General features: G+C 44.4%; 1 protein-coding gene across 1 annotated transcript in view; it reads right to left on the bottom strand.

Moving 5' to 3' along the window:
• The window catches only part of Nostrin (nitric oxide synthase trafficking), a 65,647-nt gene that overhangs the window by 33,008 nt on the left and 17,995 nt on the right, over positions 1-14,644 (bottom strand). The window contains exons 3-5 of the mRNA XM_051166263.1: positions 7,383-7,466; positions 4,393-4,455; positions 4,077-4,158 (exon numbers count right to left, since the gene is read on the bottom strand). Coding sequence (XP_051022220.1) covers positions 4,077-4,158; positions 4,393-4,455; positions 7,383-7,466 — 229 coding nt within the window. The remainder of the gene's footprint in view (positions 1-4,076; positions 4,159-4,392; positions 4,456-7,382; positions 7,467-14,644) is intronic.

Here is a 14,644-nt window from a genome sequence, read left to right on the forward strand (position 1 = left end):
GTAGATAATGATGAAGGCTGGCTGTGGTGGCTCATGCTTATAATCCCAGCACTTAGAAGATTGAAGCCAGAGGCTCACCAGAAGGTCAAGGCCAACCTGTTCTGGGATACAGAGTTATAGGCCAACCTGTTCTACCAAGTGAGACACCATCTCCAAACAAACAAATAAAACAAAATAGTAGCAATAATGGTGGTGGTGGAGGTGGATGTAGGCAAACCTCTAGAGAGATAATATGAGTTAGACAGAATCTTCTGACCCCGGACCTCAGACCTGGTAGATCAGCCAGACAAACTAGCAAGAACTTTGCTTTGATTTTCACCAGTCATTAGTCTATATCTATAGAGCACATGGTTTATTGTAACAAATACAGAAAAAGATGCTTTTGTGCGCTGTGCCAGTTTTGACTGTATAGTTGTAGTTGGGATGTAGAGCAAGTTCACTTTTAAAAATCAAATCTGATTTGTGTTCTTTGGGAGACAGTGGGGGGATGGGTGCAATGAAAGGACAGTACTGACCAGGAGATAATGGGGACAGATAATCAGAGGATCATGACATCAACTACCCGAATTGTTATAACACCAATTAATTTATGGTAATAAATGTAATTAACATAATGTTATATAATATTTAAAATGTTTTTGGAATTAATGAAGTTTAGGTCTGCTTTGAGTTTTTATGAGGTTGCTGGCAAAAGCATATGATTATATTGCTTTCAAATAATTTTTTGAGACTATTTTTTTATTTAATCGATTTATTCAGATTACAACTCAATTGTTATCCCATCACTTGTATCCTCCCATTCCCCCTTCCCTCCCACTTTCACCCTATTCCCCTCCCCTAAGTTTATGGCTGAGGGGGACCTCCTCCCCCACTATATGGTAATAGGCTATCAAGTCTCTCTTGGTAACCTGCTTATTCTTTCTTTGAGTGCCACCAGGCCTCCCCACCAAGGGGAAGTGGTCAAATATGGGGCACCAGAGTTCATGTCAGAGTCAGTGCCCATTCTCCACATAACTGTGGAGAATATCCTGTCCATTTGGCTAGATCAGAGTAGGGGTTCAATGTTTACTACTTGTATTGTCCTTGGTTAGTGCAATAGTTTGAGTAGACCCCCCCCCACCCCGGGCCCTCATCCGCCCATCACGATGTTCTTCTTGTAGGTTTCTAGGACCCTCTGGATCCTTCTCTTTCCCCATATCCTATATTTATGTTACCTAGAGTCCCAATAGGATGTCCTCACATCTATCCCAATCTCCTGGCAAGTGAAGACTTTCATGGGACATGCCTCTTGGGCTAGTGCCCAATTATAAGTGAGTATATACCATGTGAGTCTTTCTGCTTCTGGGTTAACTCACTCAGTATGATCATTTCTAGTTCCATTCATTTATCCACAAATTTCAGAATTTCCTTGTTTTTAATAGCTGAGCAGTATTTCATAGTGTAAATGTACCACACTTTCTTTATCCATTCTTCAACTGAGGGACATTTGGGCTGTTTCCAGGTTCTGGCTATTATGAATAAGGCTGCTATGAACATGGCTGAGCATATGTCCTTGTTGTGTGCTGGAGCATTTTCTGGTTATATTCCAAGGAGTGGAATAGCTGTTTCTTGAGGAAGTCCTATTCCCAGTTTTCTGAGAAAGCACCAGATAGATTTCCAAAGTGATTGTACAAGTTTGCATTCCCACCAGCAATGAAAGACTGTTCCTATTTCTCCACATCCTCACCAGCATGTGGTATCACTTGAATTTTTGATCTTAGCCATTATGATGGGTGTAAGATGGAATCTCAGAGTCATTTTGATTTGCATTTCTCTGATGACTAAAGACATTGAACATTTCTTTAAGCGTTTCTCAGCCATTCCATATTCCTTTGTTGAGAATTCTCTGTTTAGTTCTGAGCCTCATTTCTCAATTGGGTTATTTGGTTTGGTGGTGTTTAATTTCTTGAGTTCTTTATATATTTTGGATATTAGACCTTTGTCAAATACTTTTTGTGACTTTCTGTCTATTACCTTAGTTCTAGGTAAGACATCCATTACGGTGGAACACATAAGTATGTTCTATATGCAAATCCTAGTTATACTTCCTAACTCTACTTAATGAGTTTATATTTTATTTGTTTCCATTCCTCTTCCACTGAGTTCTCCCAGCTTCCTTAGTTCTTTTGATTTACAGCTCACCTGAAGCCCCCTTCTAGGAACTGTCCTTTCCCTTTGCAAGGAGCACCTGCTAAGACTCAGGTACTTCTTGCCTGTGGCCGGCCCTACCCACCTAATGACAGCACTGCAGCAGTCATTAATAGCTAGGCACATTGCCTAGAAGCATTGTCTAAGGTGGCTAATCACAGAGAGGGAGCGAAAGAGCGCACACAGTGAAATGCGCATGCCCAGAGCAGAAGACATGCTAACAGGGACCAGTCCTTCTTGGGAGGCTTGCCTTAATGCTTCCTTTTAATCTCAAGGATATTCGAGAGCCACAGCTATTATTATCTTTAAGTGACTTCTCACTGGTAAGTAGAAAGGTGCCTTTTGAAACAAATTATACTTTATGGAACTGGGATGTAGTTCAGTGACAGAGTTAATACAATTGAAAAGACTGTTAAAAATAGTACTAAAAAAATTGAAAGTAACTTCTAATTTTTTATCATCTTAAAGTAATTCTTATTGATATTTTGGGAAGGATCTTCCAGTTGAGATGCTATTTCTTATTAGATTTCTTTCATCTCACTCTTTAAATCAATGCCATATGTGAAAGATTTATTTTTAAATGTGTGTGTGTGTGTGTGTGTGTGTGTATGTGTGTGTGTGTGTCTGTACGTGTGAGTATGGGTGCCATAGGGGCTTCAAGAGGGCATTGGATGCCTTGTGTTGGGGTTATAGATGGTTGAGGGTGCTGGAATTAAATCTCCAGTCTTCTGAAAGAGCAGGGAGTGTTTGTAACCACTGAGCCATCTCTCTAAAACCCATTATATTATTATTTTTTTTTAACTATCATGGATTAAACTCTTCCAAAACAAGATTTTATTTTTGTGATAGGCTGTGGTCAGATGGCAGGGGAGGAGGACCTCACCTGTCAGAGGTCTGGGGAGGGGAGTAGATCAGAGGGGGAGGAGCAGGAAGACAAGAGTGAGGGGATTACAATCTCGATGTAATGGGAATAAATTATAATAATTTTTTTAAATCTTAAAAGAAAAAAAAGATTTTATTTTTGTCTTTGCAGAGCTGAACCCAAGGCCTGAGTAAGCATACTGTTCCTGAGCCAGATCCCTAGTTCTCCTACAAAACTTTTGCTGGGCATGGTGGCACACACCTTTAATCCCAGCACTGGGTAGGCAGAGGCAAATGGATCGCTGTGAGTTCGAGGCCAGCCTGGTCTACAAAGTGAGTCCAGGACAGCCAAGGCTACCCAGAGAAACCTTGTCTCAAAAAACCAAAAAGGAAAAAAAAATCTCTGAGATCCACTTAGTGTAGAGTAGCCTTTTGCTCTGTGGGCCATAGATGTAAATCTTGCTCATCTGTTTATGTCTTTAGTCTTTTGAGTCACTGCCTCAAGTTGCCCAAGCTGGTCTTGAAAATGCTGTGTAATCAAGAATGATCCTGAACGCTCTGTTCTCCTGCCGCCATAGCCTATGAGCACCCATGAAACATAGCACCCAACTTTGCTTTTAAGGCAGGCTATCTGGATGAGACCCGATAGGCTGTGGTCATATGGTGGGGGAGGAGGTCCGCTTCTGTCAGAGGTCTAGGGGAGGAGAAGAGGGCAGAAGAGGGAGAAGAGGGAGAGAGGGTGGGAATTGGAAGATGCAAGCAAGGGGATAACAATTGGAATGTGACCTGAATAAATTATATATATATATATGGTCTCACTCAGTACGTAGTCCTGGCTAGCCTGAAACTTGCTAGCCTAGAATGCACAGAGCTTCACCTTCCTATGCCTCATGACTTTGTTTGAGTTGTCTGTTAGGAATATTTCCTATGCTGGAGTTTGAACCTAGGGCTTTGGGCATGCGAAGCGAATGCTTTATACCCAGTGTTAGAAATCTTGCTTTTAAGGGAACAGAGAAGCTCCAACTCACAGACTTTCTCTTCTTCTCCTGCATACTCAGGACTTGATGCGTTGGCTTTATCGCTTCCAGCTCAATTGCTTTGCCAAGTTTTCTGGAAACAGAACATAAGGATGCACATCGTTCTCTTGGCTCTACATCTACCGTCCAAATTCATTTCTGGGGAGATGAGTGGCACGTTCTAGCGTATCTATTCAGTGCAGGTTTGAAGTGGAATAGTGGCACCCACCCACTCTAAATGTGTGACCCCTCCCTTTGGAGTAAAAGCAAAGGTATGGGTGAGGGGAGGTGGGGGGGTGCGGGGGATAGCATTACTAGAAGCACTCACTGATGTAGGTCTGCTGCGGATTTCATACTCTCTGAGGCCCAGGCCCAAGCAGTGCTGAGGCAGCTAGAGGAAAAAAACAAAACAAAACAAAACAAAAACAAAAACAAACAAAACAAACAAAAAAAACCAGCAGGTGAGGGTGAAGTTTTCTAGTGAGTTCTGAGAAATCAAGCATTAACAGCCCACAAGCCACCTCTACCCTCACGTTCACCCCCTTACTGGGGTTTCAATTTCCCCAAGAGATTAAATTCAGCCAGTATTTTTATTTGCATCACAGGTATTGCACAGTGTATTTCACCCCCGATACTTTTTTTTTCCATTTAGATTTTCATCTCCTGTTTTTATGTCTGAGAAAAATAAAGTGGCCAAGGAAGGGAGCTGGGGAGGGGAGGGGGAGGAACTTAGAAGACTCTCAAGGAAAATCTTTTCAGTCTCTTACTTTACAGATGAATAAACCAAGTCTCTGAGGATGTAAGTGACACGGGATTTGAGCCCAACTCCCTGGCACATTGAGCTTTATTGCTCTTGGGGTTGGAGTCCTATTCCTGCACCGTACTGACTTTCAGGACAGTCTCAGATCCTTTCTGGTATTGTGTCCAATAAACACAAAGAGGGTCACTGCCATGTCCCTGGGGGGTGGGACAGTGCATAGAGGGAGGACAAAGAAGTTTGATGTTGTCTCCTCCTATCGCAGGAGTCAGCTTAGCTCTTGGGAGCCCATAAGGTGTCCTAGGAAGTCAGGACAAATTGCATCAGTTCGGAGCAGGGACAGAGCCCATGTCAATTTTGATGGGGAGGAAGTGGGGAGGGGGATTGCTGCATTCCTGCCAGAGTCTGAATGGAGCAGAGGTGAGCCTCCAGGGACCTAGTCTGCATTCTGCACTGGGACAACAGGAAAACCAGAATGGCTAAGGTTTCTACAACCTAAAACAGCACCAGAGAGGGCCTACTGGGTGTGTCCAGACACAGGAAACTGCAGAAAAGGCAAAACCAATGTACATTCACGTGGAGGGGGTCAGTGGTTGACCGGTTCTGCTGAAGGGAGGGATGGACGCAAGCAGGTAGAAGCAACTAAGAGTGTATTGAAACGTCTGACTTTGGTGGTGGTCAGTTACGTAGTGTACACATCTGTTAAACTGGACCAAACCCTACGTTTAAAATAAGAGCTGCTAGACAAAGTGCCTCAGCCCTGGAATCCCAGCGATGGGGAGGTTCGAGGCAGGTGGATCAGGCCATCTGAGGTTCCACAAGGAATTTGAGATCAGCTTGGGCTACATGAGACACTAATTGCAGCAACAAATGAGTGCTTATTAGCTCATGCAAATTAAACCAAATATAATAGTTTTTTATTGAGGAGATGAAGAACATTTCACCAGTGAGGAGCTCCCAGGTGATCGCACAGCTGCTGGACAGCCTGGCAGCAAACACAGCCTGCATGTGGGCCTTGGAGAGTCCAGCCTCTGGGAAGCAAATATCCCTGGCTGCAGCTGTTCCGTGTGACACACTCAGCTTCTCTGAGCCTCATCTAACTGACCTTGTAAAACACAAAGGCACTGGGATATCTGTGCAAATCTCTAACACAGATTTAGATGTAGAGAAATAACTAACATTTCTCACTAAACACCACACATCAGTACTGGCCATTCTGAGCATGTGAGCTTTTTTTGATGCTAGGGTTGCAATGGTGAGATTTAGAAGGCCCCTGAACCATTAGAATCAAAATCAAAATGGCCATTCGTGCAGTTTCCCTCATCAGATGCTCTGCTAAGCACACATGCACTGTTTAATTTAATTCAGTAACTGTAGGAAATGGTTTTTATTTCTGTTTTATTTTATTATGTTTATTTTCATTATTTATGTTTCTTTCAGAATGGATCTCATACTATAGCCCAGACTGGCCTGAAATTCTCTATGTAACCTAACAACAATCCTCCTGCCTCAGAAGATTTGCCTCAGCACTGCTACATTTGGTTTTATTTCCACCTTAAAGAGACATTTAGACAAAAGGCAAATTGTTCCAGAACGCTCATCTGGTAACTAGCAGAACTAGAGTTTAAACTGGGCAGGCTAAAGAGAAGTCTGTATAAACCCAGTCCGGCTCCTCTGTAGTCTACCAAGCGGTTGCCCTCATAAATAAAAATGGACTGAGAACCAGAGCAGTTTCAGAGCAATTTAATACCACAGTGGTGCCCGAGCAGGAGTGAGAAGTGTGGACAGAGAAGCTTCTCGTTTCCTATCTTATCCTCTCATCGTCATCGTCATTGTGAGGAGCCTCAGAAAGAACGCTGCAATTTCAGTCATATCTGCATGTGTTAGTGGAGAGGCATCATAGCAAGTTATCAATAATAGATCACTTTTAATGTTGCAAAGTACCGAGGGGAACGTGGTCCGACAGTGTTTGTGCCTCTCAGGCTAAACCCTTCACACGGTTTACTTCATTTCTCATTCAGGCTGCCTGTCACCCCACAACCCACACGCACACTCACAGAGGAGCGTGGCTGCACTCTGTACAGGAAGTCACGGAGGCGCACGGAGATCCTTGTCAAAAGTCACAGAGCAGGGAAAATACAGACTTCACACTTCCTGCCTTTTAAGCCCTTCTGGCTGCACACCACTTCCTAGATGAAAGAGCATTACCAACCCATCTGTGAGCCCAGGAGGCATAAAGCCCCGGCTGGGTCTCGCTGGGCCTCGTTGGGCAGCTCATTAGCTGCATGGCTGGGGAGTTGTATTTCAATTGTTCAGCCCCGAGTCCCCATCTGTAAGGAGGGATAAATGTAAGAACTTTCAAGGGCTGTCATGAGGATTAAACAGGAGTATTCTCTAAGCATTTGAGGCAGTGCCTGGCCCCAAATAATTCCCCAAGATCTGGAAGCCAAGCTTGGCAGGATTGTGCCTGCCATGTGTGAGAGGAGGCTGGGACTGGGCATTTTTCACTTTTAATTTTTTTTTTTACAAGATTTTTGCCTTACCTTTGTCGTGGTACTTACTTTTTGTTTGTGTTCTGCAGGGTTTTGCTTAGCTTGACTGCCAATTTCTGAAGTCCTTTGGCATAGCTAATCTCCAGGTTAGCCCTGTGAGCAAAAAGCTTGTTGTTACGTAGGATGTACTGGTCAGAATTAGGAAGGACACACATAGACAGACGGACAGACAGACAGACAGACAGACACACACACACACACACACACACACACACACACACACACACACACACACACACACACACACACACATACACAGACATTCATACAACAGGTCAGGCTGAGAACACAGTGTCTTCATGAGGAAGAGACCCTCTATCTACAGGAGCCACTTGTCTGTAGGCAAACCCTTAGAATATCAAAGGCAGTCCCCACAGGGAAAGTATTCATTTAACATTGTTTCCCCCGGAAGATATGGGTTGGATTGTGTTTCCCTCAAAGAGGTAGTGCCAAACCCCTGTGTATTAGTTACTTCTATAAGTGCTATGACAAAGTACTTGACCAATGCGATGTCAACAAAGGGGACTTTATTTTAGCTTATGGCTTGGGGGGCGTGCAGTCCACTATGGTAGGGGTGTACTGCAGCTGGTCACTCTGTGTCGGCAGTCACAAAGCAACTGGAGCAAATGCTGCTGGTTAGCTCATGCTTTCCCTATAATTTAGTCCAGAACCCTAGCCCAGGAGACTGGGCAGCATGCTTGGGTCTTCTCGTCTCAGTTTACCCCCCTGAAAACGCCTTTTGTGGACATGCCCAGAGGTTCTTCTCCTGTATGATTTTAGGTCCTGCCAAGTTAGCAATCAATACTGACCACCACACACAGGATGTGTGAATGTATCTTCTTTGGAACTAGCTTCCGTGAAGATGCTGACCACATTCAGATGAGGCCTCAAGACAATTTGAAATGTCCTTATAAACAGGGAAACACCGGACACAGACATAGGCATGTGTGTACATGGGGAAAGGCACTATGAATATGAAAGCAGGGATCAAAGGAAGATCTGTAGGCCAGAGCATTGTCAGCAAAACCCAGAAGCTAGGAGGGAACAAGAGACAGCACCCCCAAGTCCATGCACAGAGGAATCAACAGGCCGACACCTTAATCCCATCAGACCTCTGGTCTCTTGGACTATTACACAGGAAGACATGTAGTTCAAGCCACCCAGGCTGTTGCACTTTGTTAGGATAAGCCTAGAAGACTGACACAGCTAGTAAGAAACGCAGTCATCACTAATCCCATCAGCTCTAAGCCCTAAATAGAAGCTGGGAATAAGACGATGATAAGTATGATTGAATTAACCATGTGGTAGCTTCAGGGGGGACTCTGCTGCCTTAATCTCCCAAGCAGCTGACTATAAGCATATGCCCAGCTTAAGAAGTATTAGAGTAGGAAGCCGTGGTGCTGGTCATCTATTGCTTTCTATGCAGGGCAAGAGAGCAGGAAACCACTGGGTCTTGGAGAGATCAAATTACTCTCTTCTTAAGATTATTTTTACCACTTCCTAGGTTCCGCTATGGCTATAGAGGTCAGTTTCTTATTTACCTCTCACATGCTCCCTCACTCCCCTTCTCCTGCTCTCTCTGTTCTTTCTTTTTTAAAGATGACTTCTAGCCACTTTAAATTTTTAAAAAATCTTATTTAATTGCTTGCAAATTATTTATGTGTACTGTGTGGGCACACACCACAGTATACACTCAGAGGTCAGAGGACCACTCAAAGGAGTCAGTTCTCTCCTCCCACTGTGTAGAGCCTGATAATCAAACTCAGGTCGTCAGGTTTGGTGGTGAGTGCCTTTGTCCACGGAGCCATTCACATAGAGCATTAAATCTGATGAACGCATAGTTCTTGGATCACAATGCTGTGCACAAAACATATGGTAAAATTTAATTCTTTGGTGATGATGGTGGTGGTGATGGTGGTGGTGGTAGTGATGATGGTGGTGGTGGTGATGATGGTGGTGGTGGTGGTGGTGCTGATGGTGGTGATGGTGGTGGTGATGGTGGTGGTGGTGGTGGTGATGGTAGTGGTGATGGTGGTGGTGGTGGTGGTGATGGTGGTGGTGGTGGTGGTGGTGGTGGTGGTGATGGTGGTGGTGGTGGTGGTGGTGGTGCTGATGGTGGTGGTGGTGGTGGTGGTGGTGGTGCTGATGGTGGTGATGGTGGTGGTGATGGTGGTGATGGTGGTGGTGGTGGTGGTGAGGTGGAGATGGTGGTGGTAGTGATGGTGGTAGTGCTGATGGTGGTGGTGGTGGTGGGGTGGTGGGGGGTGGTGTGTGGGGATGGGTGGTGGTGATGGTGGTGATGTGTGGTGGTGGGGGTGGTGGTGGTGGTGTGATGGTGGTCGTGCTGTGGTGGTGGTGGGGTGTGATGGTGGTGGTGGTGTGGTGGTGTGGTGTGATGGTGGTGGTGGGTGGTGGTGGGGGTGTGTGGTGTGTGTGCTGGTGGTGGTGGTGAGGTGGTGGTAGGGATGGTGGTAGGGGTGGTGGCGAGGTGGTGGTAGGAATGGGGGTAGTGGATCTTTAGATGTCCAGAGAGAGATAGCTCAGAGAGGAGAGTATAGTCCTCTATGCCATTGTCTCCTTGGAAGGGACTCTAGGCCAAGAGAGATGCTGACAGGAACAGCCTCTCCCTCACAATTCAATTTCACTTCCAGAATGTTCTCGTGGGCTCTGCTATGGGGCTTAGAGGCAGAGTGAAAGAGAGATAATTACCACAAGGAAATACTGATTTCCTTAACACTGGTAACTTCACTAGATTCGTAGGGGAAAGAAGGTGAGGCTTTGGTGTCAGGAGCAGGCTGTTGGCTCTCACATAATTTAGCAGTTTCTGAGTCTGGCACTCTCCGCTCCTAATCACCCACCTATATGCATTCTCCCTCTTCTTTCTTTCACTGCCTCTCCAGGGTCGCAGGTTGACCTTGGACTTGACCTGTAGCTCAGGGTGACCTTGAATTCTTAATTCTGTCTCCACCTCCTGAGTGCTGGAATTACAGGCATGTACCATGTTGTCTAACTCTCACAGACTTTCTCTCAAGATGGCAGAGACCCATCTAAGGAGATCCACTTGCTAAGCCAGAATTTTTTGTATTGGTGTCAGTGTCAGGGCAGATTTGTGAGTTTCCCAATTAAAATTCCTGTCTTCCACACATGAAGAATATATATCAAAACAGTGCCCTCTGTGCAATGAAGTTTATCCTCTTTGACTATGCAGATACTTGCCACATGCTCTGTCTATACACAAAATAGCAACCCCCAACCTTTACTGTGCCCTGATACCATGCAAGACACCAGTGTAAGCAGTTTAGCTCTTTCCTTTAAACATTTTTATTACCTTTATTTAGCTGGTGGTGGGGGAGCAGCAGCACAGCACAAGTTTGAAGGTCAGAGGACAACTTGGCAGAGGTGGTTCTGTCTTTTCACTGTGTGGGTCTGAGGATCAAACTAAGGTTGTCAGACTTGAGAGAGAGCCCTTTACCTGCTAAGTCATCTCTCTCTGGCTTGTTTTTTATTTGTGTTGAACCCACAGTGACTTGCAGAAAGTTTGTCTTTTCATTTTCAGAAGGGAGCACCAGGCCCAGAGTTTACTTGGTTGCTCTACTGAGGACACACCATGAGAAGGCGGCAACACAGGCGGCTTCCAAAGCTGGGCAGTCCAGCCTGAGTGCCCGCTGCTTAACCACACTGCTCTTCCTCTCAAGAGAATGGAGAATGGCTGTGGGTATTGCAGGGGTGTCAGACAAAAGTGCATTTTAACGCTTGCAGCACTGCTCACTTCAGCAGTGTAGTGTATGATGTGTGTGTGTGTGTGTGTGTGTGTGTGTGTGTGTGTGTGTGTGTGTGTTCTAAAAATCCAGAATTTACACTCATGGGGTCCAGGCATGGCTGAGGTGGGACAGCAGAGTTGGTGAGAGAGAAGGTCCAAAGGCTTTTGCTCTAGGTCTATCAGGGCTGGGAGCTGGTTGCTTTGAGCATTTCTCTCTGTACCTGAACCCTCAAGTTTTCAAACTATTTGGGGCCACTATTCTCAGCAAGAAACTCTGAACTTTCTAAACTGTCAGTCTGATGGCTCTGGCTGCTGTCCGTTAACTTTCAGGCTGGTAGCCTTGCTATTTGTGGCCATTGGTCATGGAGAGAAACCCTCTCTTATCTATGCCTTAACTCGTAAGCTTTCAGGCTGATAGCTTTGCTACTTGGTGCCACTGATTGGTATACATTCACACAAACATAGTGAGCTCCCGAAGACAATTCATAAAAACATATATAGACAGTCAGACAGATGGACATATTTTTGGATGAAGCATGGAACTTCAATAAACAAGTTCTAATAGGCTTCACAACTTCACACACACACACACACACAGCCAGAAAGATAGACAAACACTTTTTGGATGAAGCAGATGCCTTCAACAAATGTTTAATTCTGAGTTGGGTTTTTGTATTATCTAATAGAAAGGTTCTTTATGTATGGAAAAATTACCTCATTCAAAATAGATATGATCTTAGCATTAAAAGTGACTTTACAGTGAGACTGTTGATTCTAAGTTCTTTCATTATAACTATATCTAACTAGATACTTTTGTTCATTCTAAGTTTAGAGCAGTGGTTTTTATCTATATGCTCATTATGAGTTCAAAGCAGAAGTTTTATCTTTTTTTAATTTCAAATGCACATTATGTATTCAAAGCAAGAGTCTTTTTTATGTCAAGGTTTTTCCAAGAAACAGGTGTCTGTCTTATCTTGTAGAGTTAACCATTTAGTCTTTGTTTCTGTATTCATATAGAATATTCATATGGTCTTTCTTATTTTGGTATATATACCTGGGCTTTATCCTTGGACTAAACCTAGAATAAATGTGTTTCCTTGATCATTAATTTGTTTCATCTTGTTTTCCCTCATGGTGTAAATCAAGTGTTGAGATATGGAGGTTCACAGAGCTCCTTGCAGTTTTTGTTATACTACAGGAGGGTTTTTAAATGACCTGAATCAAGTCAGAAATTCTTTAAAATTATTATCAGGGATTATGAAATCATCCTTTAAACAACACTATTTCATGAAGGTACATCTTCAAAATAATCTGCAGGAAATCTGCACAACAGAGTGAAGCAGTAGGCAGTGAGGGGTTCTGCCATGCCAGTCACATGAAACGAGCATGGACAGGCAGTACAGCAACAATAAGAAGTTCTCAGGCAAAATCCCTGGGGCCTAGACCCATTCATCAGCTGTGTACGTACAAGGGGGCCGCCTCCAGGAAGCTCACTTGCTTGTTTCTGCCAATTCAGCATGCAATGGCTCCCAGCACAGTGTGGTATGTGTAGTGTGTGTGTGTGTTATGTGTACTGTGTATGTGTATGTGTGTGGTATGTGTATTATGTGTGTGTATACATGTGGTGTGTGGTGTGTGTGTGTGTGTGTGATGTGTACTCTCTGTGTATGTAATGTGTATGTATACTCTGTGTACTCTGTATGTGTGTGGATGTGTTATGTGCACTGTGTGTATATGCATGTGGTATGTGTATTGTGTGTTTGTGCTTGTATGTGTGTGTGTGTATATGTGTGTGGTGTGTATATATGTGATGTGATGTGTGTGTGTGTATACTCTGTGCGTGTGTGCGTGTGTGCGTGTGTGTGTGTGTGTGTGTGTGTGTGTGTGTGTGTGCAGGCATCCTGAAAGGATAACTTTCAATCCTTTCAGACCACCTGCAGAATAGGCTGGGCCTTGGCATTTTCTTGAAGCAGCACAAAGACAGATTTCATTCCACTTTCTTGAAGGGAGTTGCTTTATCCTGTTCCCCAGTCAAAAAGCACCACATATGCAGAAGGAATCCAGAGGATGGAACTTATCTCAAAATAAGCCATGAGAAACTTCCCCCTTGTTAAAACAATCAAGAAGGAGACAGGAAGAGCGTTGTACTTACTATTCTCACTCTCTCTCATTGTTCGCCTCCACTTTGCAGACACCATTTCTAACACGAGTGACAACGTCTTGTCCGAGTAATGGTCTTTTCATGTGTGAAATTGATGAGCTGCCTATACAAACCTTCTGGTAGGTTACGTTAGCTCAGAATATCCCAGTGAGTGTTAGAGATTCTGAGCCGAGGAAGTAACACACCAACTTTGAACCCATTTACATTTTAATTTCCTCCCAGCATGCAGGGCAGGTCAATATATTTTATAAGTAATAATGAAAAGCAACCAAGAAGTCAAAACCCTGTGTTTAGCCTAGATCTTAAAATACACCATGGCCTTGAAATAGAGAAGGCATATAAAATATGTGGCTTCTGACGCAGCCCAAGTTAAGCTATGAGAATCAGTGGTTATGTTCATTTCAGGGGATCCTGATCTAATAAATTTACACAGAATAATTGTTTAAAACCCTCTAGTTTCCTCTGTGTCTATGAAGAATTGCTTACAGGAAGATCTTCTGGACAGAAGCAGGTGACTGTGAATTAAGGATTTTAGTAATCTCAACAGACTGTGCTTCCACATCTCTTAGTCTGCACCAGAACCAGCTCCCAGCAAGGGCTGGGTGCACTGATGGTTTCCATGCAAGCCTTATCACTCTCCCATTAGAAAGGCGGCCACAAAAGAATCAAGAGTTCAAGGCCGATCTGGACTACATACTGAGTTACAGTACAGTCCGAGCTAAGTAGAGAGCAAGACGCAGGCTCAACTAGACTCTACCCACTTCCTGAAAGCCACAAAAGACGGCTATGGAGGCAAAGTGGGAGGATGGAGTGTCAGTGAAGACGCAGCTGAGAGAGGCAGAAAGAATAGCCACTGCTGCTGTTTTCTTGCATGCTAGAGTGATGACAGGTAATGGGGTGCACTCTGAGATAGCTAGAACGGTGGGGAGAGTAGGGAGGGGAGGGGAGAGAACTCAGAGAAAAGAAAGGGAAACCAAGGGCAGGGGCATCACTGAGGCAAGCTGGAGACCCGTGACAGGGTAGGCTACAGGGGGGATCTGGAGGTGCCTCTAGCTGAGCTTCCTAGCAGCTCAAGACATGGAGATTGAAGAGGCCACCTTTTAGCTAGGCAGGACTTATAGTAGTGAGAGAGGAATACCAATCTGCCTAAAAAACCTTCGACCCCGAATTTACCCCCCCTACAAAATATGCAGAGATAGAGTAGAGACTGAGGGGATGTCCAACCAATGCCAGCCCAACTTGAGACCCACCCCATGAGAGAGAACCAACCCCTGACACCATTAACGATACTCTGCTATGTTTGAAGACAGGAGCCTAATGTAACCCTCCTCTGAGAGGCCCCACCAAACA

The sequence above is a fragment of the Acomys russatus genome, chromosome 24 (assembly GCF_903995435.1).
Source record: "Acomys russatus chromosome 24, mAcoRus1.1, whole genome shotgun sequence".
In the NCBI taxonomy this organism is placed as follows: Eukaryota; Metazoa; Chordata; class Mammalia; order Rodentia; family Muridae; genus Acomys; species Acomys russatus.